The sequence below is a fragment of the Ambystoma mexicanum genome, chromosome 1p, assembly GCF_040938575.1.
Source record: "Ambystoma mexicanum isolate Mex_15411 chromosome 1p, UKY_AmexF1_1, whole genome shotgun sequence".
Lineage (NCBI taxonomy): Eukaryota > Metazoa > Chordata > Amphibia > Caudata > Ambystomatidae > Ambystoma > Ambystoma mexicanum.
In genome coordinates, this window is record NC_090921.1 from 148,472,933 (window position 1) to 148,494,970 (window position 22,038).

Consider the following 22,038-nt stretch of genomic DNA (forward strand, 5'->3'; position numbering starts at 1 on the left):
CCCAAGCACAGAGAATTGCTCACACACACACACCCAAGGCCATCTCCCCTCCTCTTCCCTCCCACCAAGGCACGTCAGGACAAGCTGGTGTGCGAGCAGCACAGCCTCACCTCCCCCCATTCTGTTGGACCCGCTTCAAGTATTCGCCTCCCCCTCATGTCCCAGACCGCCATGGTCGGCCAAATGAATTATTTACAACCCGGTCCTAAAACCCCACCGCCCCAAGGGGCCAGAGGTACACCCTCGCTGATCCAGTGGTACTAAGTTAATGGGCCTTGGACAACAGATATTCAACCCTGTACTAACACATCATAAAGTAATTCTTTACTACATCTAACAAGACCAGAATGAAAGTGCAGCTCACCCCGTGCCCTCAGACCAAACCCCCAGGTTTATGACACCTGGTCAGCAGGTCAGAAGTAACAGTGTCTTGATGTATTGGTAGAGCTTCACATTATATGTATTCCTCCTGTGTCTTATTAACCCTTAGATTAATCTATTGTAGGATTTACAGGACAACCGGAATTATCTAAATGAATGAATGTTGTGTGTGTGGCCACAAGGGCAGAATGTCAGGGCACCCGTCCATCAACGACACTGACCGCGCCTGGCCTGGCAGCCCCAACCCGATGAGCCAAGCTGACCTATCCGCCCCACGTTGACACCACGCTGATGTCCACCAACCACGGATCGGCTTGTCACAACTACACCTATAGTTAGTCGACGCCACCCAATCCCCAAGATTATGTGCCCCCTATAGTGTATAGGTTTCTATGACGAAATTTTGTAATAAATAAGACTCTTTGCTATTGTCAGACAGAGCGCTCTCGGAGCTTGCAGAGTCCTTTGCATGCCCTATTTGATTAGATAAAGAACCTTTTACTTTTACCCGCACTTGGTCTTGGCCTCATTCCCTCTTGGGGTGTGTCCATTACTGCCTCTCATTGTGGGGAGGGTAATGCCTTTTGGGGACGCTTGCCTTCACAGGCTAGCCGAATGCATAGGGTCACCTCTAGATATGCACATTCATACATGAGCTGGCCTAAGCTAGCCCTCCAATCACACAGCAGGCTGATACAAAAACCGTTTTGGCAGGTAGCCAATTACGTTGGCCCTAAAAACCGCCAAAAACTCTGGTTCACCCCTATATATGTGTATTGTGGTGGTCTAGGGCAGGGGACCAGTTTAAACTACTTCAGAGGGTTCACAGGTGGGCACAGAGTGAGCCTATGTGTGAGCAACAGTAATTTGAGGCCTACGATATATGATACGATATTTTATTTATAGTGAGCCTATACACAAGAGTTTCAGGGCGCAACGAGGCAAGGGAGGGGAACAACGGAGGGCAAGACAAAGATCTTACTAAGCCAAGTGACAATGAGATTGCGCAAGTGCAAGGGCGAGGGTAGGGGAAAAGTGCCAGGGGAAGGGGAGGAGAAGTGCGAGACGTAGGATCAAGAAATACAACAAAAAACCAAAAGAAAAGAGTGCGGCCTACAGGAGGCAATGCAGGGGTTAAGTGCAGACAAGTGTTAGATAAGTGCAACTAGGGGGACTGTAGGGTTGCAGATACAGCCCCAAGTGCAGGGTTGCCAGGGGGCAGTGCACATTTGCAAAACTGGGAGGCAAGGAACCTGGGGCTGTGGTTCAGAGGGTAGCCAGGTCACCAGTGCAGTATCAGACAGGAGATCAGCAGGGAAGTGGAGGATAGAAGCCAGAAGCAGAGAGGAAAGTCTTGGCTGCTTACGAACCAGAGATGGTTCTGCTCAGGTTTCAGAGAGTCAGGGAGGCTGTTCCAGAGGGAGGCGCCGGCCGAAGAGAGAGATCTGCCCCCAACTCTTTGCTAAGAAAAGCGACTGACCCTTAGGGAGTTAGCTAAGAGCTCGAGAAGGAAGATACTTCTGAAGAGAAAGCTGGAGGTATTTTGGTCCCAGGCCCCAGAAGGCCTTGCGGACAATGCAAATGATCTTGAATTTGTTCCTTGCAGCCACTGGGAGCCAATGGAGAGATTTCAGTGCTGGAGAGATACGATCCCTGGGCTTGAGGCCAAGGACAAGTCTCGCAGCCCTGTTCTGGATGAGTTGCAGAGGACGGAGAGTAGAGGCGAGTAGATTTAAAAAGAGGCTGTTACAGTAGTCAAGCCTAGAGCGAACCAGAGCTCTGGAGACAGTGAACGTCTGGGGCAACCCAGGAAAGGAAGAACACCCCTGAGGAGGTGCAGTTGGTAGTTTGACTTCTTAGAGATGTCGGAAATGTGAGGAGAGAAGGAGAGTGTGGAGTTGAAGATAACCCTGAGGTTCTTAGCCTCACACGGGGGAGCAGGAAGAGGGCCAAGGGAGGCCGGCCAGAGAGTGGCGGCAAAGAGGGGTGCAGGTGTGCCGATAGGAGGATCTCTGTCTTACTGGCATTCAGGCAGAGATCATTGGCGGCGCGCCAATCCTGGATTGCAGACAGACAGTCAGGGATAAGAGAAGCAGAAGAGGCAGCAAAGGGAATTACCTACATCATAGTTACCACAAACAAAGGGATGGCCTTAAACAAAATGGCTGAGAGTTGAACTTTACAAAAATGGTATCCCAAAGGCTACCATACCGATACATTGGGATTCTAATGCAGCAAAACAGTCTGCACTCTTGCTAAAACTAAATTACAGCCATTACCTTCCTACTCCACAAACCAGGCATATAGTGATCAATATAGGGACAAAATAGGGTGCTTAAAAGCATACCCCTGCCCTAGGTGCCATATGGGCGAACCATAAGACAGTAAAGGAGAATGGGTTGCAGTGGAAGTCGGACTTCAGCAAAGGGTTTTAGTGATGTACATTTATATTTGAACTGCAGACTGTGTTAAATTGGATATGTTTCATTGTACCTGGGCACCGATGCCCTGTACTTATCAGGTTCTCCCACCTTCTACAAAACAAATCTTATGGGATTGGTACATAAGTACTTGGCCCCACATCCTGGTATATTCTTCGAAATCACCATTAGAGATACCCAGGACCCTGGAGTGGTGGGTTTTGCAGATCCCTCCCTATTGTGGTTTGCAATGGACTTCCATAGACTAGGATCAGTCGCTGCTTCCTCCTTTACTAGCTCTTGGAACTAGAACTCTTTGTGGGGCTTTTCTCACATGTCCCCTGGCGCTGGGTGCTTCTTTTTCGGCATCTGTGAGGTGGAACACAGACTTACCTGCCTTTATTCTATAAACCCTGCTCTGCCATTGGACTTTATCCCATTGTATCATATGGGGAAGCTTTCTGCAAGTCCCGATCTCCTTCAAAAGTAACTTTGATATGTAGAATGAGCAACTTAATGCACTCCAAAACCCTGTTTTTTAAAATCTTGCAGGCTTCCATGATGTAATATGTCTATGCGTTTGTCTAATTTAATGCCTGGCTGACTATAATCAGACCCCAACCATCTCAAGCGTGCTGGCAGGCATTCTTAAGCTAGAGGTAATGCGTGTTGGTTTACTTCCGTCAGCGCTGTGCATTCTAAAGGCACACTCTAGTGTTATAATTTTCATAAGACTGACGTGTCTTCAGAATTGAGTTAGAAAGACACGCCAATCTTATGAAAGTTATATATTTGTAAGTAGAAATTCAGCATAGCGTTGGTGATTCAACACTTGGGCTGGTGAGACCAATCAGTCGGGACCCCTGCACAAGGTTATGGTCGCCAGAAGCAGTCTAAAGGGACCCAGGACCAACCCACGGGCTGTCCAGCTTCTCACAAGGCCTAGCCAATGCACTGGTCACGCCACCCCGGACTGGAGCTGGGTACTCTGCAAGCCAGTGGTTGAAAGCCATCCCTTCTACTGTAGCTACTTTCCTGCATAAAGATTGGCCTTTATGGAAACTAGTTTTTGCCACCACGTGCCTCACGGATCTGCCATCTAGCCGAACATAATCAAACACAGCTTTTAAGCAGTGCACCGATGGCCCTCGAGCCCCTTGCATCTGGACCAACATCAGATGTAAGTGTTCACAGCAATTTTGAATACCCTGGGGGTGGACAGTCAGAATATCAGAATTCTGGGCAAAGACCTGTGTACCTGTTTTATTCCCCCCCCCCTCCCATAGTGCTAATAAAAGGCGTAAAGTCGACTTCCTAACTCTCCCCTTACTTGGCCGTGATTCGTGAAGTTGTGGCCAAAGATCTCCCCCAGGGTAACCCGTAGTATGGTGAGATTGGGACAATACCACTAAATCCTTTTTACTTACTGTTAGGAAAGATTTCTCTTTTTGCCACTTTCCCTCAATAGTATGTACCCCCATTCTTTGTGCTCTGTTTTTTAACCTGATCAGACCTTTGAAGGGTAGTGAAGCCTTCACCTTGCCTTTTGCTCATCGGCATGAGTTAACAGATCAGTCCTTCAGACAATCAGTACTGGGAAAGTATGTTTCCCTTTTGAATGCTTGTAGTTTTTAACAGTGCACTCAACACCTTACAGTGCAGTGCATTAGGGATACCTCTGTATCACACTAGATTTTTACACTTTGGAATTTTGGTTACTTTTATATGTGCCTAAAGACAACCTGGTGTCAGCAGGTACATTTTTACAATTTTCTCATTATTATTTGCAATTATGTGAGAGCATGGGTATTTGATTATAGTTCATACACAAGGCCATTGTTGCAGGCCCTGAAAAAGGCTCAAATAAGTCAGGAAAAAAATTGTATGGACTGAGGAGATGGAGGAAGGTTTTGATGAATTGAAAAAGTCAATTTGCACAGTTCCAATTTTAGGGTTTCCTAATTATTCTGAGGAATTCTTTTTATTCTCGCACACGAATGGGACAGTCATAACAGCAGTGCTCACATAGAGAACTACGTTGGGGTACAATTCTATAACATATTACAGTTGGATCTTGGACCCAGTAACGAGGGGTCTCTTCCCCTGCAAACAATCTTTTGCTGTTTGTTCAGCATGCATGATTTGCTGTTTTGGAAAAACCTAAAAGGTGCACTGACGTCTCAAAGAGCCTCTGCTTATGAGGTGGTCATATCGAATCCAACAATTAAAGTAGATGCGAGACGGGGTACCCCCTGCCACGTTTGTATCTTAAACATTGGCAGAAGACGAGCATGTACATGATTGCGCAGATTATGAGGAATTCTATGACGAAATTCCGAGTGAAAGTAAATGCTCTGTCAACTGAGGAGATTCTCTTTATTGATGGGTCTTCAAAGATCGATCAAGCTGATGGGAAAAGATATTTAGGTGCCGCTGTGGTAAGGCACATGGCTAATGGGGAATTAACCGTGTACAGTGACTCTGCCTATGTGACTTCGACAGTACACGCAGGGTTGTAAAATGAGGGGCTACCTCGCGCGGACGCAACTACGGTGCAACACGCAGCCTTATTGAACAGACTTATTAAAGCACAACAGTGTTACGCTCACCTGGTATCCACGGGGACCCCAATCACTTGCGGGGACTCCGGTACCCTTCTCAGCCACTCCCTGGTATTATCAGCGGGGAAGTTCTGCCTGGAAAACAGGTGGGCAATGTTCAATGCTGGGCAACTGGGGTGAGAGCCTCCCAACACCCGGTATGCCCGCAGCCCCCTCCCCGGACCTTTCCTCACCTTGTTATCTGTTTTGGCGTGCTCTCCGTCCTGCCTTCTTGGCAGGGGCGCGTTGTCCTTGTGGGGGTGGGCGATCTAGTTACTTCACTGATGCTCCCCTTAAAGTCTTTCAGGTAAGTCTTATTACTGGTATACTGTAAGCCTTTCTTGCACTAATGTCTTTTCTCGCTCCTTAGATGCGCGAAAGTTCGCGGTGGGCCGAGTTTGGAATCGCCGGCAGGTGATGGTGTTTGCGAGCGCCTTGATGCAGTAAGTAGGCGCTTGTGCGCGGCGCTAAGATGCCTTGCCTTTTCTAATAATGTCCTTTCTCTCTCCTCAGCTGCACGGGAGTTTGTGGTGGGACGTTTGTTGAATTCGGGATCACCAACGGGTGATTATGGTGAGAGCGCCTTGAGGCGGTAGGTAAGCGCTATGCGCAGCGCTCAAATTCCTTGGCTAACCTGTTTGTCCTTTGTTCCCATAGGTTGCGGCGCTCACCAGAGCAAGAAGTTCCAAGGCGGTGCTGGCCGATGGGCAACTCGAGAGGTAAGCCGCTGGTGCAATTGTAAAAGTCTAATGTCTTGTTTTTTCCTCCTTTTGCAGGTCCGACGATTCGCTGTTCCTTGGATGTTGTCTGCAGGAGCAGAGGGCAGCTAGCGGTGGAATCACAGGTAAGCTGCTGCGAATAACTATGTTCCTTTGTCTTTCAGGTGCGGTTATTTCCTGGTTCACAGATGCTGCTGGACACGATGAGCGTCACGCTGCAGGACTGCAGAGTAACGCAAAGCGCGTTATCTAAATCAGGCGTGGTTTAGCCTCAGGAAAAGTAGTCCAGGTAAAGTAGTCCCTAGGCAACCACACCCAAAACACTATACCGCATAGCTTGGTTCCAAGGAACCAAGCTATGCGGATGCCTCCATGTTGACTGGCATCAAGTAAGGTAGTTCCCAAGCACAGTCCTCATTAAGTATGAGCCTGGCGCCAAAGGCGACAGGACTTGCCCCAAGAGGGCCGGGACAAAGGATGCTTCAGCTTGGTGGGGGCCCGAGTCGGGACCCCTCCTGGTTTATGGGCCTGCCAGGGGGGTTTTAAGAGGTGGGTCGTGACAAACAGCTCCCAGTAGCCATTGAAATTGATAAGTGGGCAGCACACACTAAGAGAGTAGACTTTATTTCATGTAGAAACCAAGCTGCAGACGAAGAGGCAAAAAGGGTTGCATATTCAACCGACATTAGGAGTTTTGATATGTCTAATGTGAATGAAAGAATGGCGGGGATGATAATAAATGAAAGTTTTAATAACTTGTCTAAGACACAATTAATGGAAGTTCAAGATGAAGCACCACAGGATGAGAAGGATCTGTGGACACGGAGGGGGTGTTCTTTATCCTCTTCCAAGGCATTGTGCCGACAGGAAAGCACTGGTAAACAGGTGATGCATGTAGCATTAAGGTTGGCGTTGGAACAGCTACACTACTCTGCGCATGTCACTGAGAAAAGGCTTGCAGCAACTATTGCGGCAGAATGCTTCATACCGAATTTGTTAGAACACGTTGCTTTTTAAGTAATAAATTGCATCGTATGTCAAAAGTTTACTTGCTAAGAACAGTCAGAGGAGTCTTACCTCAACATAATGGTCCTTTTCAGCATTTACATATTGATTATGTTGACATGCTACAAGTCTGTAATGGCTATAGATATATAATAGTGCTGGTGTACCCTTTCTCAAGTTGGGTCGAAGCTGGCCCATACATACATCCAGACGCCACTTGCGCTGCAAAGTTCCTAGTTTGAGAAGGGTTTCCTAGATGGGGAATATGTGAGGTATTAAAGATCAGATAATGACAAATAAAGTGTTTGAGCAAATATGTTTATTGCTCAGTATAAAGCACAAGTTTTCTTTGGCTTATCACCCACAAGCGAATGGTCAAAGAGGATAGGCAAGCTTAAGTTAACGTTGAAAAAAGGATGGCTGCATTGGCTGCCGCTTGCATTATATGCTTTGAGGAATTAACTAGGCTCCGACTATCAACTTACGCCCCATGAACTAGTAACAGGGAGGCAAATGAAAACTCCTCCCACTCCTCCATCGAGGACTAGAAGTGATGCCCAAACAACAGCAGTATTGTTAGGAGATGAGCTACGTGAGTATTTAACATGTATGACTACAAGTATTTCCGTCATTTCAGACCAAGTCAATTGGAAGGGGTGTCGGTCTCAGAACACAGATGAAGACCATACAGCAACCGGATCAAATGAACTTTTAATCACCAAAGCTTTTTCAAGGAGATCAGGTTCTGATCCAGAACTTTGTCTGCAAATATCATCAACCCAAGTTTAACGGTATGTTCATTGTCGAGGACGTTACTCCATCAGCAGTCAAGGTGCTAGGAAGACGCGCTTGGGTATTCCTGGTAGACGTGAAGATCTACCCCGGCGAGACCACTGCACCCCCACCCCATTCGGAAGCAAGCAACAGAGAAGTAGTTCAGCATGTGCAGACTAGATCGAAGACGAGGAAGAAGAAAGCAGAGACTGTTCAGAAGACAGATATAGTGTTAGTTGGACTGTTGTACGTTCGAGACATGCTTTGTAGCTGTTAAAAGCAAGGAGTGAAAAAATCTATTGTTCTTGTGCCACAGGAGCTTGCGAACATTGGACTGAGACATATTGAAGCTTTGAAAGGAAAAGAAATGCCAGACCTAAAGTTATTTTTTAACGATTGGAAGAGGAAGCAGTTCCAAGATTCCTTTCTCACTGAATTTCTCTTTGGAGGTGCCCACGGTGGTGCCTAATCCCAACGTTCATCGGATCATTCTTACTGTTTTCCTCTTCATTCTTCGTGCGTATCCTACATTCGTTGGAAGAACTACTGAGGTTCACATGTTTTTGCAAGATCCTAAAAATGGTCCAGTCGTGAGGAGATTGCTTGCAGTCATAATTGAGCAAATCCTCCAGCTACCCGAGTACAATACAGCAAGCATAGATGGTGGTCCTGTCTGACGAAGATGCACACAAACTGCTGGGAATCGTCTTTTATTTCCTGATTGAAAAGCATCCTTATATTGTTGGGCGACAAACCAACACACATGTATTTTGGAGAGATCCTAGAAATCGACTTGTGATAAATTGGCTGATACATGAAATTCGCAGGCAGATCAGTTCATTGCGTGACATCTCATTGAAAACATGGATGGGTTTGTCGAGTGAGGACATCCATAATCTACTGGCCTTGGTTTTTTACTATTTGCTGGAAGCACATCCTCATTTGGTTTAGCAAAAAACAACTCTTTTGTATTCATCAGAAACTATCAACCGTCCTGCCATCAGTCAGGAGTTCTTGGAGCAGATACACCAATTGCCAGAATATTTAATGAGCTTGCCCGATTAAAGTTTGTTTTTTCCTTCCTTAAAAGTAAAAGTAGAAAATGGGCAACATTGATAGCAATAACAATGTGGCAAACAACGACAGACCACCATGACGTGGAAGAAGCTATAGCTGTGTAAAGTGGATTTATTGGTACATTATTTATACATGCATCCTGTTAATTGTAGTTCTTCTCTCACTCACAGTACGTACTATCTATTATGTAGATCCAAACAAAGCAGTAGTTCCTGTGCATCTTCTTATGCAGCAGGAGGGTACAGAAGTGGCAATTGTCCCTACTCCAGTGGTGCATTTGAAAGCACCTAGTCCTGTGACAGATCGGTCTGGGCTTCCATTTGGGGGGTGGGGGGAGGTCGGCTTTGCAAGTTCCCTAGGATTCTTGGACACCTTCATATTATGCCAGCGGGATGAAACCTCATGTGATCGTTCCTACACCAGCAGCACATGTAAAGACACAGTTTTCACTGACCAATATTCCTATGATTCCCCCATTGAGAAGGAATTATGCGCTCATGATCATACTTGGACGCCTTCAGATTATAAAAGCTCATGAGGCAAGGGGGAGACCTAAGAGAAGTACAAGGGAGGATGATCATGAGCTGAATGATTATCTAGACAGTACGGCACATTTTGGAAACAATATGTGGTATCAGCACATGAAAGAGGTAGGCAAATGAACCTCAGAGGAAGAATTCTATGTATGTGCACTCCTGCCTTATAGCATGGGGAAGATATTCACAGCTATTGAAATAGATGTTCAGACAGCAGACTGCCTATCTCACATTGCATTCTGCCGAGCAAGGGGTCTGTTCATCGGCCGGACAGCCTATTTAGCCTGGGTAACAGAATGGACAGATCTAGATGAAGATGATTATGTTCAAGACACAAAGGCAAGAGCAAGAATGCATACCAAAAATCATGTGATAAGATACAAACAGCCTGGAGTGAAAGGGGCTGGAATCAGATGGGAAGTAAACTGAAAATCTGCAGAAGAAATCCGAAGATGGGAGAACAGAGGCCAGGTGCAGATTTGAGGGATCAGTACTTTCTCCAGATGGATGGAAGAAGGAGTAGTTATCTGCAGAGCATGGGTAGTGATTGGATGCTACAAACCGACTATTGACATTGTGGAGAATGGATGCAAACCGTTATGGCCAAGGCTTGCTAAGCTACTGAAATTGGTCAAAGACAAAGGAAGGCCCTTACAGATAGTACATCTGGAAAGTGCAAAGTTGTGTTTGAGAAACAATGGCACGAGAAAGCTTGGAGAGAATCAGAATTGTGGTCAAATCTTTGACGTACCAGGAATGAGTATAGGAACAGCAGTGATAATGGATCACTACTGGGCTTGTGGATCCAGGGCTTACATGAAGCTGTCCAAGAATTGGGGAGGACTGTGTTCTATAGTAAATGTCCATGTTCCAGCATTGGCGATTCCTAAAAGTGACCTGAACATTGGCGAGTTTCCAAAAGCAGATGCTCACCGGAGGAAGAAGAGATCTGCTGAACTCCTGAAACGAAGGGAAAGAAAACTATTTCTCAGCCAAATCAATAGAAGCCTTTGACTTCATTCCATATGAACACATACTTTTTAGTAAGACTTCATTAATATTCACGATAATCTTCATGCCCAGGATTCAGATAGATGCAGACAACCAGGTGGGAATTGTTGCAGACGATCAACACGACTATAAAGGGATTCAATGCTATCAAGGAAGAGATAAGAACCATAAGACTGATGACTCTTCAGAATAGATATGTCCTGGACGGACATGATCACAGCTATGGATGGTTGTGTTTGTGCCACAATTTGAGAATCATGTTGCACGTTCATACCTTCTCATGATGACGAGAACGGTACCTTGACAAAGGCCATAGAGATGCTGACGAAGTTAAACATCCAGATGATAAACGAAGTGGAAGACATTGCTTATGACAGTTGATTTAGATCACTCTTTTCGTGGGCTCCACAATGGATGGCAGATATGTTCAAGTTCCTTGGACCCATGACAGTAATGCTATTGCTTGGATTTTGTGTAATTAGGATAATAATCTCACAATGCAAGAAGACTGCAAAAGAAAGATGTAGGAATGAAGATCATGATTGATGTTGAATCTTGATGGAAAACTAAGGAGCTGACAGATGAGATCAGAGGCTATGTAAAAACTAGCATCCATGCACCTGGGGGAACGAAGTTCCTGTACCCAAAGAACCACGATAAGTATGTGGTGAAAGGGATTTACTGCAGTCCAAGTGGACAGTGCATGCTCATGTTCTGGAGTAAGGATGAGCATGTGAAATCAGCAGGATGCCTGAAGGGAGTCCTAAAAATATGGGTCCCAAAGAAGCATTTCTTCAGACAAGGATGTCTAGATTTGAAGACTGATGAGAGATTGGCCGATGAATCGCCCAGAGGGGGGATTGTAGAGATGGAGCCAAGTACCCCACCCAAAGCTCCACCCCATGTTACGTATATGTTGGGAACCAGAGTGTGAGACATGTGCAGTACCAGTCAAAATACCAATACCAAGGAGAATCCTGGAAGATTCCCATTGAGAAAGCCATACATGCACACACAACAGTATGATGGCCAATCAAATGAAATCCCAGAGGAAGTGTGAAAACTGAGCAAAAGGGAAGACTGGTGACATCATAAAGAGCAGAGCTAACACACCCAGGAGAGATGCAGAGACAAGAGAACATACATATTCTAAAGACTCTAGAAGAGGAGGTGTTAAAGATGAGCAACATTTCGGGCTTGAGGTGAAGATACTCATGCTACAGAAATAATGAAGAAGTTATCAAGTAATTTTATAATTGTACAGAAGCAGTAACGCAAGTAGACAAAGTATTCTTAAACGCTAGCTATGTAGTAAATAGACTGCGGCGATGCATCAACGTATATACATAGGAAATGTAAGGACTATGGATGATTCCACAACGCACTTTAGCAAAGCTGTGTCGCAGTTAGAAATCTAAAACTTAACCATGGAGGTGAATCAAAGAAAGGCTTGGTCGACCCAAGACCAGGAAGTCAAGGCCACCGTGGGCCTGAATGTGCGTACAACAGTTACAAAACGTGTGAAAAGAACAAACTCCCGTCTTAGGGGAGGAGCGAGAACATTAAAGATGTCAGAGGTTCATCATTTAATAGTATTTTAAATGCAACAAGACTTGAAAACATGGTCTGCAGTCACATGGTCAGATGAAAATGGACACTATGACGAGCTGTATCGACACCAAGAAGACAGAGTATGCCTATACACCCTCGTATTCTCCAAAGCAAGGAACATTTCCAAGGCCCAGTTCACAGCCTTAATTGACTAGCAGGATGCAAGTGTGATGATTGATGACAGGCTAATTGGTGGTAAGCTATGGTTATGACCAGCCCACCAGCACCTGGTTGCAAGCCTGCATGCTGCTTGCGTGTGTGGAATATTACAGAGGGGTACAAGGGCACCAGCCAATTATAGGGGGCCACGTAATCGAGAGCACTATAGTTTGTATAACCAATGGGATGTCATGTATTTGATGATGTTCATAGTGACCTGCACTAGAGGAGGGCTTAGTTGCCCCACCTGATCTTAGATACCCAATCACCTTCCCTGACAAGTATGGAACCTATCCGTAGATGTTCCCTGTAAGACTATCACCGGTTAGTCTTATAAAGTTGTGGAAGAAACCAGGAGCTTTGGCATCCCATCATGATTATTGGAGGCAGTTACATGATTCAACTACTGTTTATGGAGGGTCTGGCACCAACCACATCCCTACTAATTGAGGGCTGAAACAGGGTTGTGTGCTGGCCCCACTACGCTTCAATCTGTATATGGCCAACTTGCCAGATTGTCAAAAATGGGTAAAGAAACTGCTGTCCCAAGATGAGGGGTCTCACGTGGAATGGCTGTCTTCTGCTGACGTCATTGTCTCAATGAACCAAACGTATGTCGGTCTACATAGGACAGCCATGGAGCTTTGTCGGTATGCAAAGGCTAATGACTTGGTCCTGAATGTGTAAAACACTAAGTACATGTGCTATGGCAACAGAAACTTGCGAAGAACTCCCCTGATTATTGAAGGGATCGTTGAATTGGTACTGGTGTACAAATAATTGGGCTTGGAATTCAGACATGCAAGGTATACAGAGATCATTGCTGAAAATAGCAGAAAAACAATGATACAGACTGCTTTGATAAAACAAATTTGAGTAATAAAGCGGGATACAGTTATGACGGGATAGTTTTGTCCTGCCATGGTATTTGGCTTGGAAGCTTTACAAATGACAGATTATCAGTGGCTGAAAGTGCTAGAGGGTAAATTCTGGAGGTTAGTGTTAAATTCATCCTGCTCAGTTTCTATTGACCTGGTGCGATTGGAATGTGGTCTAAGATATGTTTGAACAGGTAGATTGGTCGCCCAACTGGACGAACTACTATTACAACTAAAAGTCGAATTTGAACGTGGGCTGGATACCTGGGATTGGGTTTCTAACTTTAGTCATATGGAATCTCTAAAGCGGTACCCTGGACACTTATTTAAGGTACAGTTATCTGAAACGCCAGAATTATTTGGGTACATGTCTATCCAGTTTGGTAACAAGATTTTACCTATTGTTAAGGTTGGATCATCTGCCTACATTGACCTCCTTGGGCCACCAACTTCATATTCTGAGGGAGTGCCGTAGGTGCCATCTATGCAAGAGACCCAACGTTCAAGAAACTGCACAACATGTGTTAACATCTTGTAGTGTAGGATGACGTTTGGCTTTAGTGCCTTAATTCTGACAGTATGCCTTTATTGCTGGCTTTGCACAGTGTATGGACGGTGATTGAAGCCAGATTTGCGCGTATGGAAGGAAATTGTTGATTGTATTTTTTGCACTTCTGCTACATGGGTTGTGTTAGACTGGTGAAAGTACTACCTGACCAGGATTAGCATTTTATATTTTTAAATTTTTTGAGTGAGTTTGGAGATCTGTGGAATTGTCTGGTATTAATAGCTGTATTTTCTGTATTTGATTGGCTTTTTTGTATAACTTGTTATATATTGGAGATACACGATACATGTGGAAACTAATGTCACATTATATTAAATAAAAGATAAAATACATGTGATCAAGCTGGTACAAGTCACATGAAGATAATTACTGGTAAAGTAATATTTGTCTTCTGAGGCTTGGGATCCTGCTTAGATTCACATGCTTTACGATTGACAAGCAGTACCTGAAAGATGTGGTGGGAGACCAACAGCTACAGTGACAAATTATCCTTTAATACCCTGTGCCCCTTGTACACAATGCTCTTGCATTTGTGTATAGGTACAATAGAGTTGTGAGATTAAGGTTTGAATTACAAGATCCAGCCTCACAGACTTCTCTCAAAGGAACACTACCAATAAAACCGTATGTTGCTCCTATGCTATGTGTTAAATGGCCCATTTGTGTGAATGGAAGTGTTTTATGTGCGGCAATCCACCTGTCAATGGTGGCCTTGGTTACTGACTGACCTTTTCGGCTCACCGTAAATGCACGTAGCCTAAAGGTGGTTCAAACAACACATCCCTGTTTCTCACCTAAATACATGTCAATCCTTCCATTGACCTACCATCTTCCCAAATCCACAGAGTAGGGAAGAACGTGCACTAAACGCACTATACCTTGCATAGAGCGGTAATGTTTTACCCTGATGAACCAAAAGACAGAGAGCCCTTAGTTCACTTAATCTTCTAATTGATGTGAAAGCTATTAGGAAAGCAACTTTGTTTGGAAGTCCTCTTAGTCGGGCTTTCCGCATTGGCTCAAAAGGGGCTCCAAGAGACTTTGCAGACTTGTATTTAGGTTCCGTTCCAGAGCTGGATGAGCAATTCGTTGGTGAATTCGTTTGACTCTTCATGAAAGGTGTCACACCACAGGAACTTTCCATCAGGATATTTTGTGTTGGGATTTAGTATAATCTGCCAGGTGTACTTTAAGGGAGTAATAGAGATACATGGGGTAAATCACAATATCTACAACTGATAGGGTGTTTAAATGTATGTGCTCAACACATGAAATGTTTCTGCTTATTGAAGTAACAATGTCTAGTATTTGGTTTTCGGGACTGCCTTAATATATCCAACTTACCGAACTCTAGGACTTCCGAAGCTATGCCGGCAAGTTCATTGATGGCCAGCATGGGTGTGTTAATTGTGCATGCTGATGTCAATCAATTGTATAATGGTCGTAGCTTGATAGAAGGTTGAACTGCCATCTGCATTAGATGGGGTAATAAGTTATTCTTAAAACAAAAGTTATGGTTTTCCCCCTCGCCCTGCTAAGAGTAAGATGTGTGCTCCTGGAGGAGAGTCTTTCCTTGGTCACCTGAATTGAACAAATGATTTCACTACAGCTCCTATAATCCTCAGAGACATTAGCAACTTAATTGGATTCACCTGAAAAGAAAGTCAACACACCGTCCCTGAAGAGTGTTGGGACACGAAAGCGCTAGGAGGAGGAGAACAGCAGTACAAATGCAGTAGAAGGGATCCAACCCTGTGAACATTTTCTGCAACAATTGGGATCTAACGCAGTGAATTGGACACTTTGGGATTTAACTCAGTTATTCTTTTTCTTTTTTCAGGTAGTATATTGGCCAGGATTTGGAGTGCGCGCCTCACCCCCCTTTTGTTTTTACTAATAAGTTATTCTTGCCCACATTGGTGTGATTCGGATTAGAGTCAACAGTTTGTTGAGTAGTGTGTGTACTACCTTGTGAAGAAGAGGTGTCTGGGGTGGGAGATCTTATTGAAATATCCCAGTCAAAGTCAGCCATGCGGCATTCCCTTGGGCCCCATTTTCTGGCTAGCTAAATCCAAAGTTTGGGTACTTTCCTTTCTGGGCTGTTGCAAACAGATCTACTGTTGGCAGTTCGCATCTTTGAAAAATATGTCGAGTGTATCTGCAACTTTCCCACTGGGTTTTGATGAAGCACCCTGGTTCAATTGTTGGTCAGTTCATTGTGATCTGCGAGGGTGTGATGTGCTTCAATGTACATTCCTCTCTTGATGCACCAGTGCCACCTCTCTTGTGCTAGGAGCGATAATGGTACTGAACGGTTCCTGCCCTACTTGTTCTATTTAACACATCGCTGTAGTGTTGTTGTAGAGTCTTGTATGAAAGACAGCAGGGCCATCCTTATTAGTAGGCGTTTTAGCACATCTATGTGTTGTGTGATCTCCTTTTGTGTCTATGCTCCCTGTGTAATGAGCGCCAGACAATTCTTCCCCTCCCCCTGAAGACCACGGAGTATCTATGGTAATTGTAATTTGTACTGGTCGATTTATGAATGGTCTGCCTTTTAAGAGGTTTGATTGTGTCCACCAATGCAGAGCACTTACTAGCTACTTTAACACCACAACTATATTGTCCCATCCGCGAGACACCTGTGACCATTAACATGAGAATCACAGTTGTATGCAATTCACTTTTAGACATGCGTACCGGACTAAGTAGGTGCAAGAAGCCATCATGCCTAGGAGTTTCATTACCCTTAAGACCGTTAAGTGGGCACCGATTTGATAATAGGGAATTTGTGATCGAATGGCCTGTACTCTTTCTTGGTATGTGTTAGGGAGAATCCTCAGAAATGTGCCAATTCCTCTCTACCTTAGAGACCCCACAGCAACTTTGCTGGATTTTAGGACTTAAAACCTGGAGAGAGTGAGACCTTTTGTTCCCACGCTCTCATGTATTTTAATGTGATTTAGAACTGGTTGTGGAGTCAGACAGAATTCCATAGGCATCATCTTTTACATTGTGTCACACAGCACCTTCAGTGTAGTGGCACAGGGAAGTCTTTTAGATTTCCCCAAGGTTTAAATACCTTCTCTTGGATAAACTACTGTTTCCAAGAGCAGTGAAGTGAGTGAAGTGAAATTGACTTTACTTACACTTGTTACTTTCTAGACCCCAGCACATAATAGAGTACTGGAGGGGTTACTTAGTATCCCCTTTGTCTAGCTTCTCATGTAACATTTTTAGGTTACCCGTTCCTCCCTCGTGAATGGCTGGTGGCAGTGGTTTACTTTTAATTACCGTGGTGTGCATATACCGCGGGCTGCGTTCGCTGCTGCAGTAAAGCACCCAAGGGTGCCATTTTTGTCAAAATGGCCGATCTTTTTTCCCCATTTCTTTGTGGAAAGTTCCTTCTTGAGATTTACTCAGCGCGCCAATCCAGGTTTGGTCCCTTTGTTTGTTTTGTCTTTTGAAAGATTCAAGAGTGAAGCCCGCCTCTGGCTCCAGGATGTCTGGTGGGTGCAGGAAGCGAGGGAGGTGCCCGAAATCTCCTGTGCTTAGTCACCTAGGAGACAGGAATGCATTTTTAGGCGATTGGCTGGCTGGCTGGCTGGCTGTCCAGCAAGGACGGCCACCTTGCTGGGTGACAGCTAGGCTGGAATGAATGGGAGAAACCTGCATAAAAGGCTAGGCTTTTTGGCTTGGAAGGCAGAGTCGACCACTGGACGAAGGAATCCGAAGAAGAATTTGAAGAGGATGCCTGCTGCAACTCCTGGACCATTGGTTTGCCAGGTGAAGCCCTGCTGCTGTGCTGAAACTCCATTTTCGTTTCGACTAGAGAAGCCCTGAAAGGATGACTTCTCACTTTGAGTTGCTGGGACCAATCAACTCCAAAGTAAGCCACCTGGACATCCTGTCAGAGCTGGTTGAAATTCCACCCCAGTTGCTGCTGGAACTGAATAGGCAGGGAGAGGAATACCAGATTGTGTGTGTTGCTTTTAAGCTGGCTAAGAGCTGACTTTGCATTGGGGGGTTATTTTGAAAGTACTTACCTGCTTAAGAATAATTGTGTGAATACTTGCCTCATTCTAAAACCTCTTTTCTTTGACACTCCTCACAAATATTCTAAATACAACAGTGATATATTAATGTCCCCAGGACCCCAACTATTGAAGTCACCCGATGGTGTAGGTAGTGTCTGTGGTCCATCCCAAAATGGTACTTACTGATTTAGAAAACTAAGAGTGTGTTTTTGAAGTGTATGTGTGTGTTGTTTTATATTGCCCCCTTCTGAAGAAGGCTTACTCTAACGGACTGTTAAATAAATTAATAATGGTTTAATCAAGAAACCTTGTGTGTAAGAGTTTATTTGAATAGTTGTCACTGTGAATCTCTGTGTAACTCCCCTACAGCTCACATTGGCCCCTCTTGAGATAAGCCTAGCTGCTCAACACGCTACCAACCTGTGTAGTACAAACTTATAGCAAAGGTTGGGTTCCTAATGCCAGGAGGTTAGGGTTGTTGTAGTGCACCCCTGCATACAATCTTGCCTAACAGTACGGGTATGTGATTGCTTATTCTCTATCTAGGATTGCTTCCAGAAACTGTTTTCTTTGTGCGAGCAATAGATTTGATTGAGAACCCTAGTTGGTGTAGAAGGTCTACTGTCCTGTGCATGTTAAACAAGCAACTCACTTGTGTTTCTCCTGGCATAAGACAGTTGTCCAGATTAAGTATAAACTGGAATGATCACCTTGGAGGAAGTATGAGGTGCTGATGCTGTCCTAAAAGTTTGTACCCTGAACTGGTAATGGTGTGTTCGTATTTTAAAGTTTAGAAACCTCCTGTGACCTAGAACATAGAATTATGAAAGGAAGCATCTTTCATGTAAAGCGCAGTCATGAAGAGTCCCCCTCTGAAAAGCGGAATGACCTCTTGAAGAGTGGCCTTTCTGATCTAGTTTTACATACTGCGTTGCTGGTTGGAGGTAAAGAATGCAGCTTTTTGTTGTCTTTTTTGGGTACTAAAAAGTAAGTAAATACCCATATTTAGCCGATGCCCTGGAAGTGGCTCGATAGCATTCTTTAGTAGTGCTTTGACTTCCTTTTCTAGTAGCTCTCGAGTTCACATGGTATCTGTCTTTCACGCGGTGGTAAGTAAAGCAGTCGTCCAAAAGTTTAATGAAGAATCCCTTGCCGAACACCAACTGATCTTAGGTTATCCCCTTCCACACATGGGTGAATGATGTTATTCGTCTACCTATGCGTTAAGCATGGATGGGGACCTGTGTTTTGAAGCCACGGTGTGAGGTAAAGGATGCTCCTTGTGAGTTTGTCCTCTCCCTTTTACATTTGCTCTGCGGTTTGGACGCACGGCAGAGAAATGTGTGGTGTTGTGGCTGTGAAGCGCTGTAGCAACTTGCAACTGCTGGCTCGATATGCTGGATAGATGGTTGGGTACAAGGTGTGGGACCCAAGGACAGCCAGATAGCAGGGAAAATCTGACCCACACTTAGTGAGTGTGGTCCTTCAATGCACTCTAATGCCTCATCCACTGCCCTCCGAACGAATTGGGACTCCTCTAATGGCTTGTCCAGCAGATTTGCTCAAGTTTCTACTATAAACCAACTCCCCCTACCCCACTCAGCCATGCATGGTGCTTGATAACCACTGCTTCTGCAAATTGACAACCCGATGGTCCTGTGGCATCCAGGGTGTTTTTTTACACGGGCATTAGCTGCGTTTTTCCCTTCCTGGGCTCTTTTATGGAAGGTGGTCTGAAATTCTGTGGGTATTTGATTGCCCAATGCTTCCATGTTTTACCACTAGAATCTGTTATATCTAGACAGGATTACTATAGCATTGGCTATTTTGGCACTAAGCAGCAGGGGTAGCTGATGTATAGCCAAATGAGTAAATGCACCTTCTCCCCCTGTCTGGGATGTATTCAGTTACTGTCAAGGGTGCATTCGCTCACTTTCTGGCAAAAGACAGATGCAAACTGATCCCGGATGTACATTGGGTCTGTTGGAAAAGGTTTCTATTTTTTCTCCACCACTTTAACAGTGATTGACTAGCTGGGATTAATACTTTTTTTAAAATAGAGTTTAGTAAGGGAATACAGCAGAAGATCTGTGTTTTGCTGCCCTGCCTAACAGGTCTGTCGAAGTCACAGTACTGGTATGGGGAACTAGTTCGGTTGGTTCTCCTGGCACACAACACCCCTCCTTGATCAAGACTAGAAGCTCACTTCATCACAACAACTATTAATTGGGATGTCAAAGGAATCAGATACAATGTCCAGCCCAAAAAAGAACAAAGACCAATCCATCCATGTGAGACAGAAGATGCAGCGCTCAAATTCAACCAACTTACTCCTGGTGGGTGGACCACAATGAGAGGTTTGGAAAGGGTGGCTAAACTAGATTTGTACAATCCATAAAATTTGTTGCAGAAAAAGGTCAAGCCCTGGTGCAAACTGACCTACAAGTAGCAATGTAAGCAATGTCTGTGTTCTACTATGGAAGAACGACAGCTGTGTCAGGACTAACTTTGTCAATGTTGGAGCCGGAGTCCTGGTTGAGGATTACGACAGTGGGGGTAAGGGGGGTGTTAGCATCGGTAGCTTCCACTTCAAATGGGGACCTGCATGATCACTTTCACTCATAAATTACCACAGGTGTGGTCTAAGCTACAGTTATGTCAATTGATGCCACTACTAGTGAGCACCCCTGTTATATTGGGGATTACTGGTGTAAACATCCAATCAGTGTTATTATTGAACCTGATCGTGACTCTGGTGAAGGCAAATTGTACTGTGAACCCTTGGCATGTTGCTGTATTCATTCAAAAATCGTGTTGGTGGGTGATAAAAGATGTTGTGAATAATGTAATAGAAAAGTAAAGTTTCTCTCTTTGTATTAGATTTAGCTCCTGAAGAAGGGGATGGATTCCCCGAAAAGCATTGAGCATCATCACAGAGTTGCATTAAGTGCATACTACGGTTTCAATCTTCAAGAAGAAGAATAACGATATATGTTGGTTTATGTGAAGTACAGTGCTCACATTTTCAGAATTATGTCTAGGTAATTTAATTTAGCCAGTGATCTGGCATTACAGTGTGCTGGGACGGGAGGGCTCATAGATCGGGCTCTTTTTCTATGCATTGATATTGACTGCTCTGTGGCAGGGTAGCTATACATTGCACACTAAAAGATTCTTTAAGAAATTGGTTACTTTTTGAGTGCTTGGTAACTTTTCACAGTCACAGGTGTAAAATAAAAGCCCCCACCCACACCTCAGCATCCTCAGTGGCACCCAGCTAGCTATCCTCCTTCTGAAGCATGGTGTTGGAGCAAGCTTGGGGGATTCAATCCTTCCCCAGGCTGAAACACAAACCATGTGGTGCAATGGCGGTTGCCTTGTTCTGGCAGCCGAGCATGCTACAATGTCTGAAAATCACTGCAAGAAGCAGAAACAAATCATGTTAGCACTACAATAAAAATAAAACTAGAAAGTGGCTCAGTTGCTAGGTCACTAACACGAGAACAGGCTGCGCATATGCTTCCCTTTGCCAATCCACTGACAGCAAGCCGCTAGTCACTTCTTCCCAGGCCACTGGCCAAAGTGCAGACCATGCTCACCCTTATTCCCAGGTCACTGGCCCGGAGCTCAGCCCACGTCTCAGAATCTCTCCAGGCAGATCATTTTTCAGCACTATGCTTAGAAGATTAATTACAGTAAGACTCACCAAAATACTCTCCTGCTGGAGGATTGTTCATATCATGAACAAGCTTTTTCGTAAGTCTGTCCAGTTCCTCCTCTGGCCGGCTCGAAGAACCCTTAAAGAAAAAACAAATGGCTTAGTCAGTCACCAACAGCCTACAGCTTTAACCGACGCTGGCTCTACAACTGAGCACCAGATTGATTACCCATGCAATCTCCTCTATAGTGTCTGCACGTGCAAACATTTTCTTTCTAGCTGGACTCCTGGACACCCACTAAATAAGTCATCAAGTGCCTTCTTCAAGCCTATGCACATGTGCGTATACCTTTCTCTACAGCCAACATGCTCCAGTGCAGGCAAGCTGCGTGAACCCCAGACAACCCAACTTACAACTACAGTATTTCTTTGTTCATAATTATATGAACTGATGCATTACACAGAGCAGACTATCGAGCCATGATGGGAAATAAAAGGTATTTGGGTTATGAGCCCTGCTATTACCCACTGGCGACCAGGAAGCTATTATAGGACTGTCTTAGCATTTCCTTGCAGAAATGAGTAAAACGTGAGGGCAAACAAT

The 22,038-nt window shown here is 44.7% G+C and overlaps 1 protein-coding gene across 2 annotated transcripts in view; it reads right to left on the reverse strand.

Annotated features, from left to right (window-relative positions):
* Nucleotides 1-22,038, reverse strand: part of LOC138567315 (thyroid receptor-interacting protein 6-like) — a 114,413-nt gene that overhangs the window by 14,145 nt on the left and 78,230 nt on the right. For both annotated transcript variants that reach the window (XM_069645396.1, XM_069645405.1), the window contains exon 6: nt 21,483-21,573. In XM_069645396.1, the coding sequence (XP_069501497.1) occupies nt 21,483-21,573 (91 nt within the window). The remainder of the gene's footprint in view (nt 1-21,482; nt 21,574-22,038) is intronic.